Source organism: Clupea harengus, chromosome 1, assembly GCF_900700415.2.
Source record: "Clupea harengus chromosome 1, Ch_v2.0.2, whole genome shotgun sequence".
In the NCBI taxonomy this organism is placed as follows: Eukaryota; Metazoa; Chordata; class Actinopteri; order Clupeiformes; family Clupeidae; genus Clupea; species Clupea harengus.
Window position 1 is genome coordinate 8,879,672 of NC_045152.1, and position 27,822 is coordinate 8,907,493.

At 45.4% G+C, this 27,822-nt stretch overlaps 1 protein-coding gene across 4 annotated transcripts; it reads left to right on the top strand.

Moving 5' to 3' along the window:
* On the top strand, window positions 1–27,455 carry ints1 (integrator complex subunit 1). Of its 4 annotated transcripts, none has more exons than XM_031566578.2 (48): window positions 1–85; window positions 635–719; window positions 802–1,086; window positions 1,290–1,486; window positions 1,579–1,716; window positions 2,000–2,159; window positions 2,272–2,377; window positions 2,575–2,761; window positions 3,197–3,342; window positions 3,834–3,975; window positions 5,210–5,386; window positions 5,597–5,705; window positions 6,103–6,232; window positions 6,530–6,607; window positions 6,994–7,151; window positions 7,744–7,867; window positions 8,140–8,231; window positions 8,371–8,431; window positions 8,765–8,962; window positions 9,151–9,280; window positions 9,556–9,735; window positions 11,309–11,458; window positions 12,016–12,195; window positions 12,684–12,788; window positions 12,949–13,116; window positions 13,341–13,452; window positions 13,529–13,687; window positions 13,891–14,037; window positions 14,722–14,820; window positions 15,634–15,758; window positions 16,168–16,428; window positions 16,870–17,029; window positions 17,442–17,573; window positions 18,345–18,501; window positions 19,110–19,233; window positions 19,561–19,691; window positions 20,521–20,608; window positions 20,930–21,177; window positions 22,434–22,563; window positions 22,879–23,012; window positions 23,313–23,505; window positions 24,303–24,433; window positions 25,256–25,365; window positions 25,659–25,775; window positions 25,891–25,961; window positions 26,050–26,141; window positions 26,285–26,394; window positions 26,517–27,455. In XM_031566578.2, the coding sequence occupies exons 2-48, from the start codon at window positions 665–667 to the stop codon at window positions 26,630–26,632; spliced, it is 6,603 nt and encodes a 2,200-aa protein (XP_031422438.1). In that variant the 5' UTR covers window positions 1–85; window positions 635–664; the 3' UTR covers window positions 26,633–27,455. The 4 variants fall into 4 exon arrangements, with proteins under 4 accessions (XP_031422438.1, XP_031422445.1, XP_012672325.2 ...); XM_031566585.2 differs by having other exon boundaries at window positions 25,662–25,775; XM_012816871.3 differs by having other exon boundaries at window positions 6,112–6,232.
* Window positions 27,456–27,822: the final 367 nt, after the last annotated feature.

A 27,822-nucleotide genomic window follows, 5' to 3' on the forward strand; every position in this document is an offset into this window, starting at 1 on the left:
ATGTAGTCAATCAAGGGGTGGGACTTCCTCTTTGAATACATAATTTCCGGTCCGGAGAAAACATGGCAGCACAGTGAGAAACATTGTAATTTTGCCTTTTGTTGATACATTTACACACTCCACGTCTTTATCTTTGCGTCTGTACTTCTTACATGAGTAGTTAACAAGCAAATATATTAAGATTGAAAGTAGTTCGATTTTCTCGCGGAGTTGAGATGCTATTGTTACCCCTCATATGCTTTGGGGTACCGTTGTCTAATTGTCAGCTAGCTAGCAAGCTATAGCGATTTTAAGCTAAAGTTTCTTGAGTTGCATCTGTAAGTGGCGACAGACAGCTATCCACACAGACAAGAACAGAAACATTTTCCAGTATGTTTAGTTCGATGCTGTATGTGTTTTACAATCATCTGCGGTTTGATTGCGTTGCTTGTTGGAAAAAATAACTTAAGCTTAGCGGGCTGCTCAGCTGAAGTACAATTCAGACTAGCTAGCCTAGCCTCAGAGAGTGTATCATTTATTAATAGCAGGACACAGTAATTGTTATATAATGGTAAATGAACTCATCTTCGTACTCTGATAACACGTCTCTGTCTTGGTGGCAATATTGTAATTGTCTGGCATTTATCATCAACAGACAAACCACAGTGAATGCTGAAGTGTCATAATGAATCGGCCGAAACCTACTGCCCTCAGGCGCCCTAGCGCCGCAAAACCCTCAGGTATGTCAAGATAATTAACAGTAACATTTAAACATACTTAAAGTGTGCAGAGGACTAAGTTCCACACTCCTGTTTGTTCTAGGCCATCCTCCACCTGGAGACTTTATTGCCCTCGGTTCAAAAAGTCAAGCCAGTGAGCCCAAAGCACCTGCCCTTCTGAAACCAACATCAGCAGGCTTACCATCTGATCGCAAGAGAGAAACCTCCTCCTCTCTTCCATCCTCTGGTCTCTCCAGCTTGGCTAAGCGCCCAAAGCTCTCCTCCACACCTCCCGTAAGTGCACTAGGACGCCTGGCTGATGTTGCAGCAGTCGATAAGAGGGCTATTTCACCGTCAATCAAGGAGCCATCTGTTGTGCCCATTGAAGGTAAATTGTGGTTACATATTAAAGCAGTTGTGTGATAATCAGTGTGGAAGGGTCATTGCTCTTGAAGATTTATTATTCGAAAAATGTCATATGTCTATGCTTGCACTGCAGCAACAGTTGTTTAAACTGAAACATCTTAAGTTGTTAATAACATATTATGTAGAATTGTGGTAGAGAACTTGGTGGTTCTGTTTATTTTCTAGTCCCTCCTGCTGTGCTTCTGGATGAGATTGAGGCTGCAGAGGCGGAGGGAAATGACGACCGCATTGAGGGGTTGCTCTGTGGCGCTGTCAAACAGCTCAAGCTGAATCGGGCCAAACCGGACATCACGCTCTACCTCAGCCTGATGTTCCTGGCCAAAATCAAGCCCAATGTCTTTGCCACTGAAGGCGTGATTGAGGTGAGCGCTTAATGTTCTTCTCATCTAATCATAAGTCTTTCTGTCACTTCTGAACAGGGAGTTGATGAGTTTTATTTTTTTTTGTTGGCCAGGCGTTATGTAGCCTGCTGAGACGAGACACTTCCATAAATTTCAAAGCCAAAGGGAACAGTCTGGTGTCCGTGCTGGCCTGCAACCTGCTGATGGCAGCTTATGAAGAGGATGAAAACTGGCCAGAGATCTTTGTCAAAGTGAGAAACTCTTTCTTTTGTGCACTAGTGGCAGAGAAATATGTCACGTGTTTTCTGCAAGTGAAATTGATGCAAATTCATTTTTACTTAAGACATGACCTAGTCATAGGATGAGCATGTCTGACTGTCTGCCTGTTACTTAGGTTTTGAGAGATGATCATAAGTCGTCAATAAGGAATATGCCCCATTTTGAAATTAAACTTAAACCGTTCGCCAATGTGTCATAAAAACACTGAACAAAGGACATGGACTCAAATATAATTTTTTGGTTGTGTTTGAGTAGGTGTACATCGAAGATTCACTGGGAGAGCGTATATGGGTGGACAGCTCCCACTGCAAGGTTTTTGTGGACAACATCCAGACTGCCTTCAGCACCAAGATGCCTCCCAAGAGCATGTTGCTGCAGGCGGACGCAGGCCGGTCAGGAGGTGACCTCAGTGCAGGTATGATTTTCAGGTGGCGCAGGGTCACACCGAGGTCATGCATACGGTAACGAAGGAGAATTGAGTGGTCTGAAGTTCAGACTCTGAACCTCATGGCTGGTCCTGTTTGCAGGTAACAGCCCACACCCCTCCACCCCAGACGAAGATGACAGTCAGGCTGAGCTGCTGATTGCAGAGGAGAAACTCAGCCCAGATGATGATGGACAGTCGATGCCCAGGTATGTCATAACAAGGAAAATATCATGTAAAGAACATTTTGTCTGATTTTCTGATTCTTGTGCTGAAATAATCATTGTTATTACGTATTTATTAACCGTCCAAAAGCACCGCAATGCAAAGCAAAGGCTGTAAACAGGCACGTATTGCATAAACGAAGGCAAAGACTGTGTGCAAATTAGTCACTGTTGTGTTGTAGGTATGAGGAGCTCGCTGAGAGCGTGGAGGAGTATGTGCTGGACGTCTTGCGAGATCAGCTGAACCGCCGGCAGCCGATGGACAACGTGTCCAGGAACCTGCTGCGGCTGCTGACCGCCACCTGCGGATACAAGGAGGTGCGGTTGATGGCCGTGCAGAGGCTGGAGATGTGGCTGCAGAACCCAAAGGTAATTTGTGTGTGTCTATGAAGGGGGGGGGGGGGGGGGGGGTAGGTGAAAATCAATGAAAGATCTTAACAGATGCATAAGTCCTATTTACTATGCATTATCTACTGCACTGTATTCTGTTCCAAATGGTTGTAAGAGAATAGAGTATCGTAACGGGGTTAAATAGCGGCATGCGTGTGTTATCGGCTACGTTCGCGTTGTCATTTTCATCTATTATTAAACTTAGCATATCGATTGTTTAACAGACTGGCCGGTTTTTAACAAACTGGCCGATAACTGATGTAGCTATGCTAGCTCCCTTATTATTTGTTAATGAATCATCCAACAGCATAAGATAATTCAATAACCTAAAAATAAATCAACATTACTCTAACTGCATTGTTTAGTATTGTCTACTGTTTTGTTAACCGCACATTCCTCTTTCCGCCGTTGTAGTTGACGCGCCCAGCTCAGGATCTGCTCATGTCTTTGTGCATGAACAGCAACTCGCATTGTGCTGACGACATGGAGGTGATCTCCAACCTCATCAAGATCCGCCTCAAGCCCAAAGTGCTCCTCAACCACTACATGCTGTGTGTCAGGTCAGTATTCGAACCCTCCATTTCCTTTCCCACAGTTACATTTGAGAGAACTGGTCAGGGGTTTTATCAGAATGTTGTTGAGGAGTATGTGGTTATTGTCACTGGAAGAAAAGTGTATATCTACAGCTTACAGTTTCAAGGTATCTCAATACTACTGTGCATTTCATAAAGTTTCAGTCTCATTTTTCTGTTTATTTGTTTAGATAGCCCTAGGGACATTTTAAATGAATAAAAACAAAAACCCTTGAAATGGCAGAACAGAATACAACGCCTTTGCTGTTAGAAACACATTTTAGATTCAAATTTACAACCATTTTTCTGTTTAGTCACCATACACCACATGTTCTGTTTTAATCACGACAAAGCAAATGCATTGATTTCGTAAGCTATTTCCTTACAACTGAACCCTACAAACTCCAGACTACACAAGTTAATACCCTGTTGTGTATATTGTTCGATAGGGCTCAGTCTAATCACGTTTGTCTTCACAGGGAGATGCTGAACGCACACCGAGATAATTTAGGCACCATGGTAAAGCTGGTAATCTTCAACGAGTTATCCAATGCCCGCAACCCCAACAACATGCAGCTGCTGCACACTCTACTCCTGCACAGTCCTGAGCAGGCGCCAAAGGTGAGGATCTTACTGGAGCTCCTAGGGGGCAATGGGTTCCCTCTGGGGATAATCCTGCCGCAGAGGCAGACCGATGACGCTGAACTTGGAGAGCATTTGCTTTCGTGGCTTTTCCACCTTGGCCGCGTTTTGCAGGGATTCCTTGGTATTGGTTAGATAACTAGGCTAAGTGCGGCAGGGCTGTTTGGGTGGGAAGGCTTAATTAGATGCAAGAGGTCGTCTGTCTGTTCAGTGCTTGGTTGTGTCATCCAGCGTCTTAATCTCTTTTCATTTTCACATAGTTAGCTCTGCCGGTCAAACAAACATGGTTGTAAACGAAAGAAAACAGTCCTAAAGATGTATACATTCTGTTTAGATTGTTATACAAATTATAATCAATAGGTAGGCTTATGTTGATCCACTGCTTTCTGTTATCATACCACTTTCAGCTAGTTGCCATCATGTACATATGCAGCAAACTTAGGACTAAAAAGTACTTCAGAAAGTCCACACCATATGTTATCATATGGCACAATATAGCTGTAGGAGCCATTTGGGTTCATGTTTTAATCTTGTGTGGGACACTAGATGGCGCTCCATTTTAATTGGGCTCACGCCATATAGGTGTGAAAGTTCAGGCAGGTATCAGGTGTTGCTTGACTGAGGGAGAGCACACACACCTTTTTGACCGCTTCATTTGTATTTGCAGAGGTCTGTTACATGTATTATAAGATGCAAGTTTGGATGTATGGACATGCTTATGGATTGGATCTTACTGTGAGAAATAAAGTTTGCATAACCAAGAAAGAAAACGCAAAATTGGAACTTATTTTACATCTAACAAGCGCGTCAATTAAGTGCTCGGTCAGCAATCCCTCTGGGCTTAAAGTATAGACTTAGCCCATACAATAGCTGTGATGACTGCTGAACTCCTGAAATAGAAAAGGGACCAGTTTGACAGAAAAGACGGCTTTACCCATCATGAACTAGCAAACCAAAATCTTGTGATGTAATTTTACGTACATTTTATGTAAATTTGACCTAATACCTACAAATCTCGACCAGTTCATCAAGGGCCGATGGTCCAGTGGTTTTGTCACTGTTACCGGCCTCAAACCACATTAATGTGCAAGATCACTCAATGATTTACAGGGAAAGATAGGGTGCATGCGTGTATGTGTGTCTTTGCGTGCGGAACTAATGATGGGCCGCTACATCACCCTCATGTGTGTGTTGTCTGTGTGCTCTCTCCCAGTTCCTGGCCATGGTGTTCCAGGACCTGCTGATCAATAAGGATGACTACCTGCGAGCCTCGCGGGCTCTGCTGAGGGAGATCATCAAGCAGACCAAACACGAGATCAACTTCCAGTCCTTCTGCCTTGGCCTCATGCAGGAGAGGAAAGAGCCCAACTACGTGGACATGGAGTTTAAAGTGAGATTACTTTGTTTTTCCTAGAACATCCCCTCATCTTCTCATCTTTTATATAAACTATTAAAGTTATTTATATATATAAGTATTTATTTGTCTTTTGTTTGAGGCGTTTGATATGTTACCATGTAATAATTTACCCCAGTTTAAAATGCAGTTGTCTGATGTTCGTTTTGCTTTTGGCCCTTATCTTTTCTTTCTCTTCTTCCTCAGGAGCGTTTTGTCATTCAAGTGACTGACCTGCTGACCGTCTCCATGATGCTGGGCATTACAGCACAAGTCAAGGAGGCTGGCGTTGCCTGGGACAAAGGAGAGAAGAAGAGTATGACCTCAGCTTTTGATCCCCTCTCACCTGTATCCACACCTGTCCACCTCTCACCTATATCCACACCTGTCCACCATGATGTTTGATCACCTCTCACCTGTATCCACACCTGTCCACCATGACGTTTGAACCACTCTCACCTGTATCCACACCTGTCCACCATGATGTTTGATCACCTCTCACCTGTATCCACACCTGTCCACCATGATGTTTGATCACCTCTCACCTGTATCCACACCTGTCCACCATGACGTTTGATCACCTCTCACCTATATCCACACCTGTGTATCAGCTTTTTCCATATAAAAGAGGCTCTGTATTTTTTTTTGTGGATATGCATAGACATTTTGGAATTACCAGTTAAAGTAAAGGGTCTTGTGTTTCTTCTCTGTGGTTGGTGCAGATCTGGAGCAGCTGAGGACTTTCCAGAACAATATTGCTGCCATCCAGAGGGATGCAGTGTGGTGGCTCCACACCGTCATTCCCACCATCAGCAAACTGGGAGCCAAGGACTATGTACACTGGTATGAACAATATCGTATGAACAATATCACGTGCTTTTTGCAGTTTCATTGAAATATTTGTTTAAAAAGCAACACAAAAGTATATCTTCTTTTTCTCGTTGTGCACATTAGGCCTATAAGATGGTCAGAAAGTAATTGGTGCCTAAAAGAAAAGCACTATAAATTACTGTCTTTGTATTTGAATTGGTAATTTGATGTTTTCTTTTCTCTCTCTCTCTTTCTCTCTCACACGCTCTCACTCTCTCTCTCACTCTCTCTCTCACACGCTCTCTCTCTCTCTCTCTCACGCTCTCTCAGCCTTCACAAAGTCCTTTTCACAGAGCAGCCTGAGACGTATTACAAGTGGGACAATTGGCCCCCAGAGAGCGATAGAAAGTAAGCTTTGTTTGAATACTCACTTGCATTTCCACAAAGATTATGTAGACAACACAAACACATTTGTGTCTTTATTCTGTCTGTCTGTGTGTGGGGACTAATAGTCTTTTTCTGATGTGTTGTCTCTGTCTGCGTGTGGGGACTTATAGTCTTTTTGTGTTGTGTCTGTCTGTGTGTGGGGACTTATAGTCTTTTTGTGTTGTGTCTGTCTGTGTGTGGGGACTTATAGTCTTTTTGCGATGTGTTGTGTCTGTCTGTGTGAGGGGACTAATAGTCTTTTTGCGATATGTTGTGTCTCTCTGTGTGAGGGGACTAATAGTCTTTTTGCGATGTGTTGTGTCTGTCTGTGTGTGGGGACTAATAGTCTTTTTGTGATGTGTTGGCAGTTTCTTCCTGCGCCTGTGCTCCGAGGTGCCTTTGTTGGAGGACACCCTGATGCGTATCCTGGTGATCGGTCTGTCACGTGACCTTCCCCTGGGCCCGGCCGACGCCATGGAGCTGGCCGACCACCTGGTGAAGCGGGCCGCCGGCGTGCAGTCGGAGGGTAACACACCCACCCCCTTTAGCTGTAGTCGTTCATCACACACTGTTTATTCCTAAGCCATTTATAGGGGAGTATGACTCACACTCAATTGCACACACCGTTCCCAGTGGGATCCACAACAGACGGCACAGCAGCTCTGTGAAGAGAGCGAAGGCTGGAACATCTGTGCCGTCTGTTTTCGATCCCGTGGGGAATTAAATGTAAAGTGTGAATGAGAGGAAGCACCATATTCTTTTTTTTCAATATGAACCTGTGAATTTGAAGGGTCTATATGCTGGCCAACACTCTTACACGCTTTTGAAGAGGTTCTGAGTGATGTTTTTTTTCTTTCTTTTGGAGCTTATTGCCTTTTAGTGTTTTTTTAGGTTTGGGAAACAAGTCCTTTAATGTGTAGGATAAGCTCATTTTCTAACGTTCTTCGTCTCCATCAGTCTCCATTCCAGACCGAAAGGAAGGCACATATGCATACGAGCAGAATAATTATGGGACTGTGAAAGTCAATGCACGTTATCCAGCTGTGTAATGTCACTCGTTCCCCTGTGTTCCAGGGTTTTCTGAGTCATCCCCCTTTCTCACTTTGTGTGTCTCCCAGCCTGCCTGTCTTCTCTGTCTGTGGCGGACCTGGGTGTGTTGAAAGTGGAGAGGATTCAGCTGATCGACGCCGTGCTGAACTTGTGCACTTATCACCACCCGGAGAACATTACGCTGCCTGCCGGGTATGGCCCGCCGTGTTTTCTGCCGAGTCGCTGCTGCCCCCACGGTCATCAGTCATCTGCTTCTGCTGACGCAGTCTCAGCTTGAACAGTGCTCCCGTTGTTTTCCCTCATATGACAGTTACTTACGTAGTGGATGCGTAAATATTTGAAGAGAATTAGTTCATCGGAAGTTTGTCAGCGGAAACAGCTGGTCACCTACTCTTTGATGCTAATGTTGATGTTTCTGTGAGAAATGCGTTGTGAAACCCTGTGATTCATGTTTTTATTTAAAGCTATCAGGCCCCAAATCTGGCGATTTCAACCCTTTACTGGAAGGCCTGGCTGCTGTTACTGGTGGTGGCTGCGTTTAATCCCCAGAAGATAGGTGAGATTACGGCTGACTCAACACATAAAAGTTTCAGTGGTCTTAACCTCAACCCCGCTGAGGACATCATTATCATGTTATTAAAGTGACGTGTTTGTCATGTCATGTTATTGCAGTGACGTGTTTGTGTTGTTTTAAGGTCTGGCAGCCTGGGATGGATATCCCTCTCTCAAAATGCTCATGGAGATGGTCATGACTAAGTATGTTCAATGTTAAAACAAAAAAATTAAATGGGAGAATGAAATATCATACTGTTAAAAATAATAATAATAATAATAATAGGTAGAAACCTTTTATGTACCATTTATATTTATGTGTCGGTAGTTAACCTGTATCTAACATGTTTAGGTGTCTATGAGGCATGAGGCATCCCATTCAAATTCACAGTCACTTATCCAAAGGAGTGCCACCTCCAGAATAGTTCTAACAAGTGTACATTATTTAAGCACACCACTACCCAGACACTTGAAAACAAATGTCACGCTGTCCTCATACTAAGTTTGTTTAATGACCAACTCTTTGTCTTCCCTCAGTAACTACTCCTACCCTCCATGTACGGTGGCTGACGAGGAGACTAAGACAGAGATGATCAACCGCGAGCTGCAGATGGCTCAGCGTGAGAGGCAGGAGATCCTGGCCTTCGAGAGTCACCTGGCCGCCGCCTCCACCAAGCAGACCATCACTGAGGCCAACAGCCTGCTGCTGTCTCAGCTCACCAGCCTCGACCCACAGTCAGTGTGTGTGTGTGTGTGTGTGTGTGTGTGTGTGTGTGTGTGTGTGTGTGTGTGTGTGTGTGTGTGTGTGTGTGTGTGTGTGTGTGTGTGTGTATATGAGTATATATGTGGAGGTTTGTCCTGAGTAGAGCCTTCCAGCCCCAGCTTTGTGTCCAGTGTCTCAACCCACCTGTGTCTCTCTCCAGGGGTCCCCCTCGCCGGCCCCCACCCCTCGTCCTGGAGCAGGTGAAGACTCTGAACCAGTCTCTGCGCCTGGGCCACCTGCTGTGCCGCAGCCGCAACCCAGACTTCCTGCTCAACATCATCCAGAGACAGGTAGGTCCCCCTCCCCCTCTCAGTCGCTCCACTGGTGTGACTGGACATCCTCTACCGTGCCACACACTGTCTGTCTCATTAAGGCTTTGGGTGTTCAGGTGAACATTTAAACTTTATGTATGAATGCAGATTTAATCAGTGTTTTTTTTCTCTAGAGAGTGCAACATATGAAATGAAATCGAGTTTAGCAAAAACTTGAAGGACTTAAATTCGACTCCTGATGTTTAGGGAGACCTGTGACCTGTCCTCTGCCTGCTCTCTCGTCCTTCCCCTAGGCATCCTCCCAGTCCATGCCCTGGCTAGCAGACTTGGTCCAGTCCAGTGAGGGGTCCTTGGATGTGTTGCCCGTGCAGTGCCTGTGTGAATTTCTGCTTCACGATGCAGCTGATGACGAGACTCCCATGGAAGATGACGAAGAGGGAGAGAGCAAGGAGCAAAGGGCCAAGAAGAGACAGGTGGGCCCATCAAAAACATTCAAAAGAAAACAAAGTTGTCAATTGGTTTCCTCCATGTTTTTTTTTATTTTTTTTTATCCTGTACTGTATGTATGATATTGGGTATATTGTGTGTTGTATAGATACTATGCATTCCCATTCTCTCATGCTCTTGCATCAGCTATGGCAACTTGGATTAGGTTAGTCATATCGGCTGAAGATAGTTTACTTTGTTTATCCATAATACTTCTCCATTGACATGTTGTTTTTCCAAAATGCTTTTTTTAGTGACATATGTTGAATGTACTCTGAATGTAGTAACTATTGATGCAGTGAAGACTAGGGTTGGGTACCGAGAACCGGTACCAATATGGAACCGGTTCCAATACAACCGGTACCTACCTGGACCGAAATGCAACGCAGATTTCGGTGCTTCATTTCGGTGCCTGAGCCAATTGAAAAGGGTTGCTAGGCAGATTCCGCGGGGCACATGTAAAACTGCCCCAGCTCCCAATGTAAACTTTGTCCTGTGTCGCTCACGTTCATTGGTGTTTTCATAGCAACAGTCTTATGACAGTGAAGAGCATGCAGCATTTCACAGAGCAAGCACAAACAGAACTAGCCATCAACCTTTTAACAGAGAAAATACCGAAAGGTAAACGGTCAAAAGTGTGGCTGTATTTCGCACCAAAATATTCAAACATCGCGACGTGCAGCAAATGCAACAAAACAATTGCGTGAAAAGAGTGGAGAGAAGGCAAAGAGTCAACGGCAGTTCAGCAACCGAAGACTGAAAAATAAACGGAGATGACAGCTATACTTAACCTACGGTAGTCTCTTAAAGGGGCAGTACACATTTTCTCGTACTCAGTGTGTTCAAGTAACAAGATTAACTATAAACAAGCTAGAAAAGATAGGTATAAACAAATCATAAAATGGTGAAATTTCATGAAATAAATGCAAAAAAAATAATACATTTTTGACTCCAAAGGCAAATATGCTCATATTTTTGCAAAAGAAGTTTGAAGCTGTTTTTTGTATTTATTTATATTTATTTAAGTATACTATAAACTGTTGTTTACAGTTAATATAATGTTCATAGTTTGAAGTTAAAAAGTTTGAAGCCAAGTGTTTTGTATGTATTTATATTTATAATATACTTTAAACAGTTAATATATTGTTCAATTTGAAGAAAAAAAATTGAATTGAACAAAAGAATTGCTGAAGTATTGAAGCTGTAATGTGTGTACAGAGTGTGTGTGTGTGTTTTGTATTTATTTGTATTTATTTAAGTATAGTCTAAACTTTTGTTAACAGTTCATATATTATTTAAGTTTTAAGTTAAAAGGTGTTTTGTATTTATTTATATATATAATCTACTTTAAACAGTTCATATATTTGGCAATAAAGCCTTTCTTAAATGTCGTCAATCGTAATTTTTTTTTTATAAAAGTATCGGTTCCGGCACCGTTTAGGCACCGGTATCGTTTTAAAAGTACCGGTTATGTACCGGTATCGGATAAAAACCAAACGATACCCATCCCTAGTGAAGACTAACCGTCTCTGTGTCCCCTCTCTCTCCCCGCACGCACAGAGGCTGCAGAAGCAACGGCAGCTCCTCCTGCGTCTGCAGGACCTGCTGCTGGGCCCCAAGGCCGACGAGCAGACCACGTGTGAGGTGATGGACTACTTCATGCGCCGCCTCAGCTCCCCGCAGGTGGCCTCCAGGGTCCTGGCCATGAAGGTGAGTCAGCAGAGGTCGCGCGGGAGTCCCAGCATGCAGTTCTGTGTGCTGAAGCAGTGCTTAAAGTGGATGGAATTTTTTACTTTTCATCAAAGGTTTCACTCATTGAAAACACCCAGGGATCCACAAGTGAAATATCATCTCTTCACCATTTTACAGTTTATATTACATTGCTTAAATATATTACACAGCTCTTTTGAGTTTCCCCTCCTTTTGTGTCCTTCAGTTTTCAATTTGATCCTTACTCACTCTCACCTGTGAATGTTTGTTTAGTTTTGCATGCCTCGTTAAATCTTATTTGAACTAGAAGGGCACACGGAGAGCGTAAACCTTTGCCAAGGCCTCTCGCAATGTTAAATGAAAGTGAAAAATAAAATTGTGAATCTGCCCCGGAGACTCCACTCCGCTCCAAAATCGAATAGGTTCTGCCTTGGCTCATGCTACACCCCTCCACTCAGGTTTCCGGTAGTTTTATTTGCTCACAAACAGACAAACCGCACCGAAAAACATCGGCGGTAGGTAATAAGTAAAGAGTGTCTGTGGTTGTGTTTGTCCAGGGCTTGTCTCTGGTGTTGACAGAAGGTGAGCCGAAGGATGGCGAGGAGCGGGACCAGCCCATGGAGGAGGACCCGGAGGACGCAGAGCTGCTCCCGGCCTACCAGTGGCTGCTGCAGGACCTGCCCAAACTCCCCCTGTTCAACAGCGTGAGGGCCATGACGGCCAGCGCACTGCAGCAGGTTGGTCAAGCCCCCCGAAGATGCCTGTAGATATCTGTAGACGGGAATAGGGTCCTAAAGACACTGACAGACTTGGACAGACACCTGAGGACATCCGCCAACACTCTTTATTGTTCTAGACACCAACGTGGCTAAGAATGTCTCCGACAGACACAGATACTCACATTCAGAGGACCCCCTCGAAAACGAGATGCTGCATCTCAAGGGGTTATCCTCCAAACAATACATTTCAAATTAAATTCCTACAGTTACTTACAAATGCTGGTACTGACCGCTTCAGTGGCATTAACGGATCCTAACAGATGCTTATAAAAGGCGCAGATGTACTTACTGTAGGTCCCCTGGCAAACCAATGCAATGACTCCTACCTGATTTTCATCTTCAACAGACTGACACAACCACAAACAGCTTCACAGTACAGTAGTAATCTGGAATCAACTATGATGATGGTGCTGTTGTTAATCGTGGTTTTTTTTTTTCTCTTAAAGGCCATTCACATGGAAACAGATCCTCAGACCATTAGTGCCTATCTGATCTACCTATCCCAGCATGCACCAGTGGAGGAGCAGAGTCTGCACAATGACCTGGCACTGGTGAGTTCAGAGCACACTGATCAGAAAGAATCATGGGATTGTGAGTTTTGATTTTGACAGATGTGTTTTGTTTAATCTGACACTCTTTCTCTCATTATATTTTCCCTTTTATCTCTCTCTCTTTCTCTCTCTCCCCCTCTCCCCCCTCTCTCTCTCTCAGGATGTGGGCAGACTGATAGTGGAGCGCTCCACCATCATGAACTGCCTCTTCTCGAAGCACTCGTGCCGCCCGGAGTCGGAGGCTGTGCTCACAGCGCTCACCTGCATCTTCTCCGCCTACACCCGCAGGATGAGGAAGACCAAGGAAGGGGAGGACCTCTACAGCTGGGTGAGCAACACATCGCTTGATCTGGGACTCACTCAGTATTTCACACACAACAGTGTTTGGCCCTCTCTTGGTGCTGTGTTATTATGAGCTGTAGGCCATCTTGTAAACCGTTAACTACTGAGAACTGAGAACTCGTGTAAGAGAGTGAACAATATCTGGCTTGAGTTTTGACACATTAAAAGCCTTTTTATTGGTCCCTTTTATTTGTTGCTTTGTTGGAATAGTCTGAATCCCAGGATCAAGTGTTTCTGCGATGGACCACTGGAGAGACGGCCACCATGCACATTCTCGTGGTTCACGCCATGGTCATACTGCTCACCCTGGGGCCACCCAAAGGTACGAAAGAAACACACCTCTGTAGTCAAAATCTGGCTGTCATGGTCTATCGACTGACTGGATTGTTGCTCTTTAGGAGAGAGTGATTTTTACAATCTGCTGGACATTTGGTTCCCTGACAAGAAGCCCCTCCCCACCGCCTTCCTAGTGGACACCTCAGAGGAAGCTCTCCTTTTACCGGATTGGTTAAAGCTGAGGATGATCCGGTCAGAGGTCGCCCGATTGGTTGATGCAGGTATGAATTTATCCGCAAAAATGTCAGTTAAAATGATAATCCATCTCAATTATGTTGCAGTTTTATAAACTTCAAAATAGCACACCTTGCATTATAGAGGATGTCCTTTTAGATTTAGTCCAATTTAAGTGGAAAGACTACATTTCCCAGGATTGCTTGGCGTGCTTGTACTGAATCTTTGCGTGTGTTTGTGATGTGTTCAGCTCTGCAGGACCTGGAGTCGCAGCAGCTGCTGCTGTTTGTGCAGTCCTTCGGCATCCCCGTGTCCAGCATGAGCAAGCTGCTGCAGTACCTGGACCAGGCCGTGTCCCACGACCCCGCGTCTCTGGAGCAGAACATCATGGACAAGAGTGAGGAACCCAACAATGGCACAGTGCCTTCTCCTCCATGTTCTCTCCCCACAGCTGGCTCTCAGATACATAGAAATATAATGAAAATATTTAGAAGAGAGTAGACCATTTTGTTGGACTACATATTGTTCTGACTTGCTAATTCAAGAGTTGGGCTCATTGACCAGTCCAGATTGTTGATGCATTACGCAAAGGACTTTGTCTTTATGAGTTTGGAAGATCCAGTGTAGAGCCCCTCTTTGAAGTGCACTAGTGGTTTAGTTAGTCAGCCCTGTTTCAGGGTTTGTGAGTTGGACCGAGGCTCAGCAGTTCTCTCTTAGTGGACTTTTGTTTTTCTGATGTCGTTGCGGACTGCTGAGGCGTTCCAGTTGGGCAAGAGCTGCAGCGGTCTACCCTGTGGTGTTCTTGCACGTCACTGACTTCTGTGTCTCCCTTTTCTGTGTTTCCCCTCTCCCTCTTCTCCCTCTCTCTCTATCAATCTCTCCCTCTCTTTCTCTCCCTCTCTCTCCCCCCCCTCTCTCTCTCTCTCTCTCCCTGCTTCTCTCTCTCTCTCCCTCCCTCCCTCTCTTTCTCTCCCTCTCTTTCTCTCCCTCTCTCTCTCCCTCTCTCTCTCTCTCTCTCTCTCTCTCTCCCTGCCTCTCTCTCTCTCTCTCTCTCTCTCTCTCTCTCCCTGATGTGACTCAGACTACATGGCCCATCTGGTGGAGGTGCAACATGAGCGTGGCGCCACCGGGGGGCACACCTTTCACTCCTTGCTCAGCGCATCCCTCCCAGCCCGCAGTGGTAAGAGTGCCTGCATCTCCCTGGGGAGCCTCCGGACACCTATCCCATCTAAAAAAAAACCTCATCCTAATGACTAAATACTTACAACAACCCTGTGCCATACAATGCCTGTCCATTGCCTACACATTGGATAGAACCAGCTACTTAAAGCTTACTTAAACAAACGAAAACTAGCTTACGAAAAACTAGCCATCTAACTACTGAAAAGGCATGTCAAAAACTTACAAACACCACCAGCAGCAGCTGCATAGTTGGCACTGATAAATTGCTTGCTAGAATGCTTAATCATGTAATTTGCTGATATAGTGAGTGGTGATGTGCTGTGAAAGCTTTTTTTTTTTTTTACATTTTTGCAGGGTGATCCGACTGCGTAGTGCGTAGTGTAGACGGCTAGATGGAACGGCCATATACCATGGAAATTAATTTCAAGATGATACCAGTTCTAGTTGCCTATAAAAACATGGTCCAAAAAGTGACAAATAGTTGGGTACTGTCTCTTTTAAAGTTTATAGTCACATTACCTGAAGTAGGACAACCCACAAAACAGTCTGGTCTATATAACCTCCGAAGAGGCCAGATGTTACCATTTCAGTAATTATTTCAGGAGGAGAAATCTAGCTACTACAGCATTCCAGTGTCGGAGGTGGTTTGCTTTGTTATGGTTCCTTTCCAAAAAGTTCCTTTTTGTATCAAGCGATGAAGGTAGATTTCTGTATGCAGGAAAACTGTAGTGTAGTGCAGTGTCAGGTATTTCCGATGTGCACACTCCTACCGGTGTTCCCCTTTAAGACATCTGCTTCCCTCTATCTGTAGATGCTGCAGAGGTGAGCAAGGCTAAGGTTACCGTGGAGACACCCCATGGGTCAGTGAAGATGAGGACTGCCACTCAGCTGCCAGTCATCAGCCCTGAGGATGACCTCACCAACATTCTGCTGCAGGTAGCCCACATCTTCATCACCTCACACAGAGCTGACGTGTGAGATGTTTTTAGTACACTAACACTCGTCAGAGAGTTGGGTTTTAAGACTTGCAATGTGTGTAAGCATGATGTTGGTCATTTTTACATCTGTATATTACAAAGTGACATTATATACTGTTACTAATATGTTCAGCTACTGTTGTGGCTTGCATTCTACTCACTTTCAAGTGCACTGACTTATGTTTGATCTATACCATGCACATTTCATTTATATATTATATGGTGTTTTTGTGGTAAAAAGCAGTTACTGTGCACGGCATCATTAACAGTGACCACTGTCTCAAGATGCTCAACTAAATCTGTGCCCTAAAGCCATCTGATTGTACTGTAAAGCTTTTCACTGACTGCTGTCCACCCCCGCCCCACAGCTGTTCCCTCTGAAGGTGGACCCCCGCTGGCCCTCCCCCACCCCCAGGCCCCTCTCTCTGGCCCTGCAGCAGGCCCTGGCCCAGGAGCTGGTCCGCGCCAGGAAGGGCCACGCCCCGCAGCAGGGTGGCGGCACAGCCGGGCGTCTGCTCCAGGCCCTGGCGGCGCTGCTGAACTCGGCCCCCGCCGGCGCCCTGGTGATGGCCATGCACCGCAGCCACAACCTCTCCTGCCCTCTGCTGCGCCAGCTCCACCTCCACCAGGTAGGGTCGGTCCCGGTCACGCCACGCCCTCTGGGTCGTCACCTCACAGGAGAGGGGACACCGTTAATGCCACCCTGTCTCCTTTAGATGTCTCTTTCTGTCTTCCCTGTTTCTCTCCTTTTTCCCCGTTTTGCCCATCGTATGTAATGCCAACTCTGTGCTGGGAAGAAGCTGTCCCTGTCATGATACGCTAGAGAGCCTTACCCTAGAGGGAGCCTAACCCTAGAGAGGACCGCAAAAGAACTGTCTCTTCTCCTTGTCATTATCTAACCTTGTGTCTATTGTTTCTCTCTTTCTCTCTCCTTTACTGTCTCTTTCTCTTCATTTATGTTGCTCCCTCCCTCTCTGTCTGTCTTTCTCTCTTTCTTATCCTTCTTGCACTCTCATACTCTATGGTAATAATCTGTTTTGCTCTCTCTCTCTCAATCTCTTCCTCTGCAGCGGTTGGTGTCTCAGGACGTGGCCTTCTCCTCTCTTTTTTTCAATGCCGTGGTCCAGATGCTCCGGTGGTTGGACAACCCCGGTGTGGAGGGGGGTCCTCTGAAGACGCTCCTCAAGTCATTGGCAGCGCAGTACTCCCATAAGCACCACATCGCTGATGGTGAGCGCTCAAATCCAGTGCGTCCTGATACTGGTACTGAGGGTGATCACTGTCAAGGCCAAGTGACTGCAACACACTGATGCAGAAAAGATCAACAAAAGCAGCATGACTGACATTTTGGCGTCTAAAGAAAGATCTGTTGGAATTTTCGGTTTCCTCACGTGTATGGTTCTAGTCCATAAAGGGTTCTAGTTCATAAAGTTCAGCATTGCATATAGCCTGAACCTTAATGCCGAGAGGGTGCTGCTTTTCCTTTGGGACATTCCATGATTGTAACAAAGACTTTGAATTTGACACAGCTGAGCTCTGATTTGTCCATTGGCAGTTTACAATGTTTCAATGATTTAATCTCAGTATTGTTGCCTCTTTGGTTTGTTGACATTTTTCGCTCCTTGCTGTTTTCCCGCTGCAGTGCGCGCAGGTTTTCTGCACCTGGCGGAGGTGCTGTCTCTGCGTCGGGACTCGGAGGTGGCCGCCAAGGGCCTCATCGCCAGCCTCAGGGCCGGGGAGAGGTGCAACGCTGAGCCCGAGCTCATAGGGAAAGGTAGGCGTCATGCCCACTCGCTTGTCTCTCGTGTGTGTCTTCCCTCTTCCGTCTCTCTGCTCCCCTGTCTGTCTACCCCTCCGTATTCTCACTTCCCTTCTCTACTTTTTGTCACCCATCATTCTTTCTCTCTTTCTTCTTCTTCTCCTTTTCTCTCGACCTCACCGTCCATCTCTTTCCTCCTGCCTTTTACTTTCACCTCCATCTCCTTCCTCTCCTCCTTCTCCTTCTCCTCCTCATCATCGTAACCACTGTGAGACCTCTGAGGCACTGAGATGGAGGGAGCTGACCCCATTGAGGAGCTCCTGCCATAGTAGTGGAGCTCTCCAGACCGCGCTTCTCTTAGTCACCATGGCTCTCTCCCTCAGCCCTGTGTTTATTTCAGTCTCTGAACACTGCGAGCCAACCCAAACCTTTTTCAAAACAAAACAGCCACCTTTGGCCTCCTTGGGTGCCGACCAAGAGCTCAGTCGGATGAAAGATGGGCACTCACTCTGGAGCTGCTGCGGTGAGCCCTGGGTTTCTCCAGACGTTTATACCCAGAATGCAATTATGGCGGCACACGTTTTTTTTTCGCTGTGGGATTGGCTGCAGTCTGATAGAGGATGTTTTGCTGTTTTTTCCCCTGTACTGGTACTTTGTCAAGCGAGTATTTCACAAGAGCTATGTAGGTTTTTCAAAAACACCATGTGGTATTGTGTGTGTGTGTGTGTGTGTGTGTGTGTGTGTGTGTGTGTGTGTGTGTGTGTGTGTGTGTGTGTGTGTTTTTAGTGTTGAAGGGCCTGATGGAGATCAGATCCCCTTACCTGGAGGAGCTGCTGTCCCTGCTCATGACAGTCGGCACGGCAGGCCCAGTCGCTATGGTGAACTCTCTGCTGCTCCAGGAGATTGACGAGCAGAGTGTGAAGATCGAGGCCGACACCAAAACGTAAGCAGGCCTGGAAACCCCTCTCTCAGAAGGCAGGCGCAGCTGGGGGAAAAAATCCATGTCAGCACTTTTTGGTTAAGACCTAAATAAAGCTTTGTTTTCGGCTTGGTCGGTGTTAATACGATTGTTTCTGCGTAATGTCTATTTTTACGACACAGGGGCTTGGGCCGCAGTTTAACGAGGCAGTTTTGCCACCATATGGCACTGAGTTGTAATAGAATTGTTCTGCTCTTGCAGACCAGCTTGATCAGAATACATGCTGACATACAGTTAGCTCTCAGCTTGTAGTGGTGGGTCACATTTTAAAAGCTCAACCTTTTGCGCATGTAATCTTAGCTGGGTGACTTTGTTTCTTAGGTGCTGTTTTTGAAGCAGAATAAAGACTACATCAGACCAGTTGGCACAGTGTGTCACATGACTTTATTGTGTCATATGACTTTATTTTGACTTTGGAACTTTAACCTTTACTTGATGTGTATATAATAGATAGATAGATAGATAGATAGATAGATAGAATATATATATATATATATATTTTGCTCTATTTTCCACTTGCCCCCTGGTGGTGCACTAACAGCCATGCATGTATCCCGTTGTTGCTCCCTCAGTCCGGAGCTGAGTAGAGCTGGGGCGAGTGCAGGCCTGCTGGTGGACTGGCTGGAGAAGCTGGACCCAGAAGTCATCTCTGCATGCCCAGAGCTTCAACAGAAACTTCTGTTTGCATTAAACAAGGTGATTATGCATGGCATACTCGGTGTGTGTGTGTGTCCCTGTGTGTGTGTGCATGCATGTGTTTTGTGTGCATCTGTGTATTTGTATGTGATGATATCAGTCAAATAAAGCTTACAGTGAACTCTTGACCAGTAAGTAGAAAAACAGGTGTTTTCACAACAAGAATCAGTGAATTTGATCTGATCTTGACCCTGATCTTAAAATGTGAAATATCAACGTGTGTGTGTGTCTCTGTGTGTGTTAAGTGCATTATGTGTTGTAAAAATGAATTTTTCCATATGAAATTGGCGTGTTTGCATAACTACCTCTCCCCTCTCTCCTACATAGGCTAAAGGTTCTCAGGTCAGCCTGACCCCGTCCTACAGGCCGTACCTCCTCGCGCTGCTCACGCACCAGTCTAACTGGAGCACCCTGCACAAGTGCATCAGCGCCCTGCTCAACAAGCACAGAGACCAGAGGTGAGCGCAACTCTGCCAGACTCACTCTCACAAGCTCAGTTTTCACACTAAGGTATAAAAAGCCTCCTCAGCAAATTCAAGTCAAAAAGATTGTTTCATTTGTATAGTAGATTTTCTCATCACCTCACATTTCCAGTCATCTCATAAGGACGTGTTGTGACTTGAAAGCAGCCTGTTTGATCAGTTATGTGGCTTTGGTGACCATGTGCACTGAATGCCTTTCATGAGGGAGAAATGTGAAAGCGTAGCTCTGCCGGTACACCCGACTAGCTAGCTCGCTCCGCTTGGCTTGGTGCTGCCAGTCTAAGTGTGCGCTCGTGCGTGTGTGTGTGTGTGGTTGTGTGTGTTTTGTGTGCGTGTTGCTTGGACTGGTGCTGCCAGTCTAAGTGTGTGGTTGTGGGTGTTTGTGCGTGTGTGTGCGTGTGTGTGCGTGTGTGTGCGTGTGTGTGTGTGTGTGTGTGTGTGTGTGTGTGTGTGTGCGTGCGTGTGTTGCTTGGATTGTTGCTGCCAGTCTAAGGAGCTCCGATGTTGCTGTGGCACTGATCCAATCCTTTGCAATGCCATTTTGCTCTAAGCCTGTTAGCGACACTCCCGACCCAAGCAAATGTCCGTGGAGGTTTTCCAGACCACAGTAACTGCCGTGCAAATTATGGGATGGCAACACCAAATATGTAATGTGCTGCCAGGGTAAGCTCCCTGTGCCTGTCAGCTTTGGGGCAGCAGTAACAGCCAGGGGGTTATGGATCATAGGTTCTGTTCTCAGGTGTGCAGATGTGAATGGGCTGAAGCCTTGTGCTGGCTCTGATTCGGAACTGTGCTTCTCTCGTAGGCTGGACCCCAGCTCGGCCTTGGACTTCCTGTGGGCCTGTGGTCAGATTCCTCGCATCTGGCAGGGCAGAGACCAAAAGACGCCACAGGTATGACAACAGCATCTAGCTGCCCTGTATTGAATTGTACACAAAAGCTTCATAGTTTCTACGGAACATTTTGACTGAAATGCATGTTGATCCATTCTGCTCTTACAAGGTTGTAAAACAGATGAATGACTTCAGGTGAATTGTGTCCCGTTTGTACTTAAGACTTTTACACTGCAAAGGGTAACCTTTTGACTTCAAGCTTGAAAGCGGAGAGCTGGTGCTAGCAGTATCCACACCCTTTTAGGGTGTCAGCCTTCGTAGGGTGAATTAATTAAGAGTGAATTAATCACTTCACTCTCTCTCGTCTTGGTGTGTTCTCAGAAGCGGACAGAGAAGTTTGTCCTGCGCCTGAAACCAGAGGAGCTCATCAGCCTGGTTGACCTGATCCTGTCGGAGTCGGAGCTTGACTGCCGCGATGCATCCAGTACCAAGACGGCCTTGGACCAGGCTTCCTGCACACTCATCCAATCGCGGCTGCCGCTGCTCCACAGCTGTTGCCACGGCGACATGGAGAGCGTGAAGAAAGTGGCTGAGTACCTGATTAACTGCGCCAGGAAGTGGGGGGACAGGTGTGTGTTTGTGTTTGTGTGCAGTTCTGGCTTGTCATGAAAAATAAGCCATCTTGTGAACATCTTCATTAATTGCACTCGCATTTAATGGTCAACTCCCCATCCACAAGGTAGTTCCGAGATTTCAACGCCGTACCTGAACAGAAGTTTGTGCTTACAGCCTGCACATGTAACCGACAACCTCACTGCAGGCGCTGTGTTCCCAAGGCTCTTAAAACTTGCTGATAAAGACTGTTGATAGACACCAGATTTCACTGCCTGCTGTTGAAACTGTCCTCTCCTGCCAAGCTCAAAGGTCCAGACCAGGGGTGCAGCGGTAATTAGGTCTTCTGGTGTGAACCTGAAAAGCAGCAAGAGTGGTCATGGCACTGATCTCCGTGCAGTGCTCAGCGGACGATAATGAAGTCGAGAGGATTAGGGCGTGCTGAAGTTACATACTCTCACTTTCCTTCCCTCTTTCTCTCTCTCTCTCTCTCTTTTTCTTTCTTTCTCTCTCTCTCTCTCTCTCTCTTTCTCTCTCTGCTTGTGTTGTAAATTACAAGTCGCTAGCTTAGCTTAGCAGTCAGAGATCAGGGTGGCAACTCTTTGTGCCGGCAAAAACCCTCGTCTTTCATGAATATGCCTTTGAATAGTGCTTTAATGAGGAGGCTTTGGCCAAGGTCAAGCAAAATTATCCGAAGAATTATAGTAACTTAAGGCGAGCTAAGCTGCCTTGTGCCTTTTACATTTTTTTTTTTACACAAGTAAGAAAACTGGACTTGGATAAGACGGTGGCACAAAGTATATTTGTGTCCGTGTGTAGGGATAAACGGTTGTCTGTGCAGTGACATTCTCTCCGCAGTGCTTTCTTGTGTGTCCAATGCTGGATTAGCCGGTGTAGAGCACAATTAGCCCCACAAAGCAGGGTGCTGTAGGAAGGCGGCGGCGACGCTGACTCTGGGCTAAGTGCTGCCTCTGTGGGTATATTTTCCATTCGTAAACGACACAAAGGCCTTTGTCTGCGGGTAGAGTTTTAGCCGTGTTTATGCGCCACTCCTCTCTCATGTCCGTGTTTATATTTAGTCTGCTCTGGGAGCGTGTTTGTTTATAGTGTCGTCTGTCCTGTGTGAAGACTTCCCGGTCATCACTCTTATTTTGTTGTGACCAGTCGACTTGGTTGGCTTTAGTTTTGTCTTGTAATTCCGTGATTAGACTGTTGGTAATCTATGCCTCTCTGAACTAAACTGAAGCACTTTTTCTTTTGCCAACGTCTGCAGTGTGATGAGCAAGCGATGCCAGAGTCTCCTCCTGCAGATCTACCTGCACTTCCCCGAGATCATCCAGCGCGTGAATCTGCCCGGGGCCGTGCTGAGAAGCGAAGGGGCAGCAGATGGCAGCACCTGCAAGGTAGGAAAACACTCAACACAACACAGCAGCTGTTTCTCTTCTCTCACTCCAGGTGAAAGTAAAGATGCTACCACAGTTTTGCATCATATTCGTAATATATGTAATATATGTAATAATGTAATATATCACGGTATATGGCACAAAAGATAATCCTGCCTTTTGTTTTTTTTTGCTCCATGAACATATACTTAAGCCTAATGATTTCACTAAAATAACCTTTTGGTTGATGAATTAAGCTAATTTACATGCCAAGCTTTTACTCTGAGGCAGGACCAGTCCAGTGTACATATATGATGTATGTGCTCTTTCTCCTAGCTGGATGTGCTGGTGCATCGTTTGATATCTCTGCTGGGGGACACTGGTGACTCCAAGTCTGCAGAGAGCCGGGCATCAGATGCCAACCTGGCCTGCAGGAGGCTGGCAGTGTCACACCCAGTGCTGCTGCTCAGGTGAGAGGAGGCTCTTACTCTGTTGGTCTGTGGTGATGCAGTGGCAGAGCAGCTGTTTTGTTGTTGTTGTGTTTCAGCTTTGTTTTTTGTTTCCATGTTTTTTTTTATGGTACATTTTAAAACACCTGAATGAATTAATAAACAAGTGAAGGAATTAATGAATTAAGGAAGGAATTCACGTTTTTTTTTTTATCTCTAAATGTAATGCATCTCGTTTTGCATCTTGGGCAAAAGCTGTGAAAGAATGTGAAAATACCCCGAGCAGTTGAGCAGTGAGTGAACTTATTTCTTCCCAACCAGGCACCTGCCCATGGTGGCTGCTCTGATGCACGGCCGCGCACACCTGAACCTGCAGGAGCTGCGGAAGTCGAACCACCTGACGTTCTTCAACGATGTGCTGGCCATCCTGGAGCTGCTGCAGCCGCTGGTCTTCCACAGCCACCACCAGGGGGCACTGCAGGACTGCCTGCTCTCCATCATCAATGTCCTCCAGGTACAGGAGACCAAGTGCAGCTAGACAGAAACACATAGATGTGATGGTGATGATTGTTATTGAGACGATGATAAGGTGTAGGGTGGTGGTGATGGTAATGAATGGACCCCAGTCTGTTTTTTATGAGGGAGATCTTTGGATATCACAATATGGGCATGTAGGATTAAAGGGTCAGTATAAAAGTAAGGAGTTGCGGCTTCCTACATTAGTCAATCTTTCGGCTTATAGTTGAGTCTTTGGCAGTAAGCACAGTCTTTGCTGTTTACTTTCAATGACAATATAGTCTGTCATTTCGTAAGGCTTTGCCTTTGTAAAGTGACCTGAGACGACACTCATTGTGAATGACTGACTGTGCATAAATACATAAAATTGATTTTGACACAGTAAAAAGTATAATTGGAAGCCTATTAAAAAGCCAAAAACATATTACATACCAAAAAAGAATAGTAATAAACCACTCTAATTCAAAGATGGCAATGCTCTTCAATCGTAATCATATCACAAAGCCAAAAACACAACGTTGATTTATTGTTTGTCACACATTGTTAGTTTCTCAGTGTTACATACGTGTATTAAAGACGACTTGTGCCCCAACCATTTATTTGTAAAGAACACATTAAGGCTGAAAAAAAGGTTAAATGGTGACTTAAGCTGAACAGACATTTAATTAGTTGCCTTAAATAGCAGTACTCTATTTGCAGTTTGTCAAATTAACGACGTCTTGAGTTCTCCTCCTGCATCTTTAGAGGTCCACAGGAAACAGGGGATGATATTGCTGTGTTTGTCTCACTTTGTAGAACTTTAAGAGGACATCTCGCCAACAGCCAACAGCTTTCATCACCAAGTTTGTGCTGTTCATCCAGAAGTACCTTGCCCACGACGCTGCAGCCGCTGTGGCTTATCTACAGAAGCATTCCGACATTCTACAGTAAGGATCTTATTAATATTAACATCCGTTCATTATAATGGCACATCATTTTGTGGCGATTTAAATGACGTTTATATTTTATATTATGTCTATATTATATTTATAGTTTATATTATATTTATAGTTTAGTTTATGTTATGTTATCTTTTAAGCACTGGATGCACCCTAACACATTTTGCCTTTTTGTTGTAACTCTTGACCTCTGTCAGAAGGTTATGTTAAGCAGAGTGAGATTGCCTGTTCATCTTTACCCTATGACTGGTCTGGGCAGAGGCAAATTCCATCTAAATCCAGCTCTCTCCCCGCCTGGAGACATGCTCAGCGTTTAAACGTAGTCCGCTTTTATAGTACACGGTTCAAAGTAGAAGGCAAAGACTGAAGCGTCTTACAGAGCAGCCACTCTTAGAAAGCCCATTTTTGTGGTGATGATGGAGGACTAATTTAAGCCAAATATTTTGGCCTTGTCAAAAGCCATTGTGTCGAGTTGTTTGTTGATGTGTTAGTGGTTTCGCTTTTTGTGTGTTCTAAATCAGACCCAGGGCGTGTTGGCTTTGTCCTGCCCGCCAGAATATTTATTGTGTGAGTGTAACCTGGGATTTAAAGCAGGTTTTCATGTTTGTTTCCTGGAAAGCGAGTTCTTTAGAATATGATGTATTTATGAGTGTTGCTCTCTCTTCCTGTCTTTTTCCCTTTTTTGTTTTTTAGTTTTTTTCTCTGCATCGTTTCTAATGTCTTCATGCTTCATTCCGGTACATATTCTATTCCTATCCACATAATCTGTCCTATATTCTTCTTTAAATCAATTCATCTGTGTTCCTGTAGGGGTCTCTCCTTAGAGAACCCAGACCTGGTCCAGTTGAAGTCTCTGCTGGCCGGCCTGACACTGCCTGTGAGGAGCGGCTCATCTGAGAGCCCATCCGAGGACAGAGACGGTACTGCTCACACACACACACACACACACACACACACACACACACACACACACACACACTCTACAATGCAATACAACACTGTAGACACTACACTACACGACACTGTAGGAAAAATGCAATGAAAAATGTATTTTCCACTTTATTCACTGTAACAGTTCAGTTTGCCCCACAATAACTAATCATGGGTGATGATCCCATTGTTAGAACATGGTGCCAAAAGCTAGTAGTGTTTGCTACTCATCTCAGACATATATGACAGGCCTCCTCTGTAGTGATATGTTTGCCCCTTCCAGCAGAGGACGCATCGACAGGATCCCTCCCTCTGTTCAGCATCGCGGCGTCCATACCGCTGACCGCCGCAGACATGACTAAGTACCTGAAGAAGATGTCCAGAGGAGAGGCTGTGGAAGGTAAGAGCCACCATTTCAGCCACGTGTCACTCGGTCTGTACCTCTCACTAGCTCTATGTCCGTCTTCCGATATCTCTACCTCTACCTCATGTTTCCTTTCAACCACGCTCTTTAGACGTGCTCCAGGTTCTGACCGAAGTGGATGAGAAATCGAAGAGGAGCCCGGAAATAATCCAGCACTTCACCGTAAGAAAGTCTTTTTCTCATGTCATCCTGAGTTAAAACCAGTAGTGTGGAGATGTTTTTTGACTAGCATGTTTTTCTTCTGTTCTAGAATGATCTTCAGAGGCTGATGAGCTCACCTGAGGAGCTGTGTCGAAATATGGCTTTCAGCTTGGCTCTACGCTGCGTCCAGAACACCCCCAGGTAGTGTAGACACCCAGTGAAGTTTGTTCGACAGGGGGAACATGAGCTGTCTGTCTGTTCATAACTCACAGGTGTGTTGTCTTTGCATTACTCACAGGTGTGTTGTCTGTCTCTCTCTCCCTCTCTGTCTCACTCCATTCTAGCCTGTCTGCAGAGTTTCTCCCCACCTTCATGTACTGCATGGGGAGTGGAAACTTTGACGTCGTGCAGACCGCTATCAGGAATTTACCGGAATACGTGCTGCTCTGTCAAGGTAATGGTCTTATACACTGAATTTGAACACTGAATCATACACTGAATACAATTCTGAATTTATACACATACGCATACAGAAATGTATTCTGTTGTAATTTTCTTTGTTATCTGTTATTGCAGAACATGCTGATATATTGCTCCACAAAGCGTTCCTGGTTGGGATGTATGGACAGATTGATACAAGCTCCATTATCTCTGAATCAATGAAGGTCCTCCATATGGAATCCACAACATAAAGCCCAAGAGTGTGATGGAAGATACGTAGCAACTTTGTCATGATTGTCTGTTTTTTTTTACTCAGTTTGCCCCCTTTAGATTTCTGCTGTCACACACCCACCTCGCGCATCTCTGCAAACCTGTTTCATATTGTAACTTTTCAAAGTGTCATCAGTTTTTTGGAGGATTTGGGTAGTTTTGATTTGAGATTTTTGTCATTGCATATCTATAACTGGACAAGGAGAATTATGTAGATTTTTGTTTCTACTGGTTCATGTTTAGGTCTTACTTGAGAGGATTAATGTTCAGTGTTCATGTTCATGAATAAATGATTGTTTAAAAAAAAAAGAAAGAAATAGAAACAAAAACAATAAATGACAATTTTGTCAATGTTTATTTTTTTGCATTGTTTGAATAACACATCCATAGAATAGTTGGGCGGGGGGAGGAGGAGGAGATGTGCTTTATATCTCCTTGTCTGTATTCAGAGTAGCAGTATTTGCAGGTAGCATTTACAAATACTGTGAATAATGTGAAGCGTTTGATTTCCTTTTCTAAGACTTGTTAGTCCAGGACCAGGAGGTGCTGGTAGTGGGTCAGTGCCCTGCCTCTCTCTATTTCATTCCAGAGATTCTCTACGACTCTGCAAGCTGCCCTTTCACTATCACTGGGTTTCTTTGTTTCCCCCCCATATTCCTTTCTGACTAATTTAAGCTGTGCTGTCAATGCTGTGATGGAAGCCAATTTGCCATGAAAGTGAGATGTTTTCCTCGGCGGTGTCACTGACTTCATCTGGGAACCTCTTCACAGAGTAAAAAAAGAAAGAAAGAAAGAAAAAAAAGCGCAAGCATGGAGCCGCCATGCGGGTTAGGCCTCCCTCCCTTTCCTCACTCCGGGTAAATTAACCAAGTCTGTAATTGTTCAATCACGTACACCGAAACCCCAGGCTTGAAGGCTGGATGCGGGTAGTGCTGCCGTCCCCAGACTGAGAATCTGCCGCAGCAGTCTTGGGTTACCACAGGGTCCCGGCGCGGAGGACCCCTGTGTGAAATGGGGGATGAATGCGTTGTCGCGGGTAGGCATGCCTCCACTAGTGGGGGGTGGGGGTGGGGAGGGTGGTTGGGGGTGGGTGGTGGTGGTGGTGGTGGCGACTGCTTCCTCTGACAGCAGCTCAGTTGGCAGCGCACATTAATTTCGATGAAAGGAGCTT

What these genes read in the sequence shown, in the direction of transcription:
- ints1 (XM_031566578.2), top strand. Translation starts at nt 665, where the DNA reads ATGAATCGGCCGAAACCTACTGCCCTCAGGCGCCCTAGCGCCGCAAAA. An exon ending in ATGGAGATGGTCATGACTAA is followed by an intron (nt 8,432 to 8,764) that starts GTATGTTCAATG and finishes GTCTTCCCTCAG; the next exon opens with TAACTACTCCTACCCTCCAT. An exon ending in CTCACCAGCCTCGACCCACA is followed by an intron (nt 8,963 to 9,150) that starts GTCAGTGTGTGT and finishes GTCTCTCTCCAG; the next exon opens with GGGTCCCCCTCGCCGGCCCC.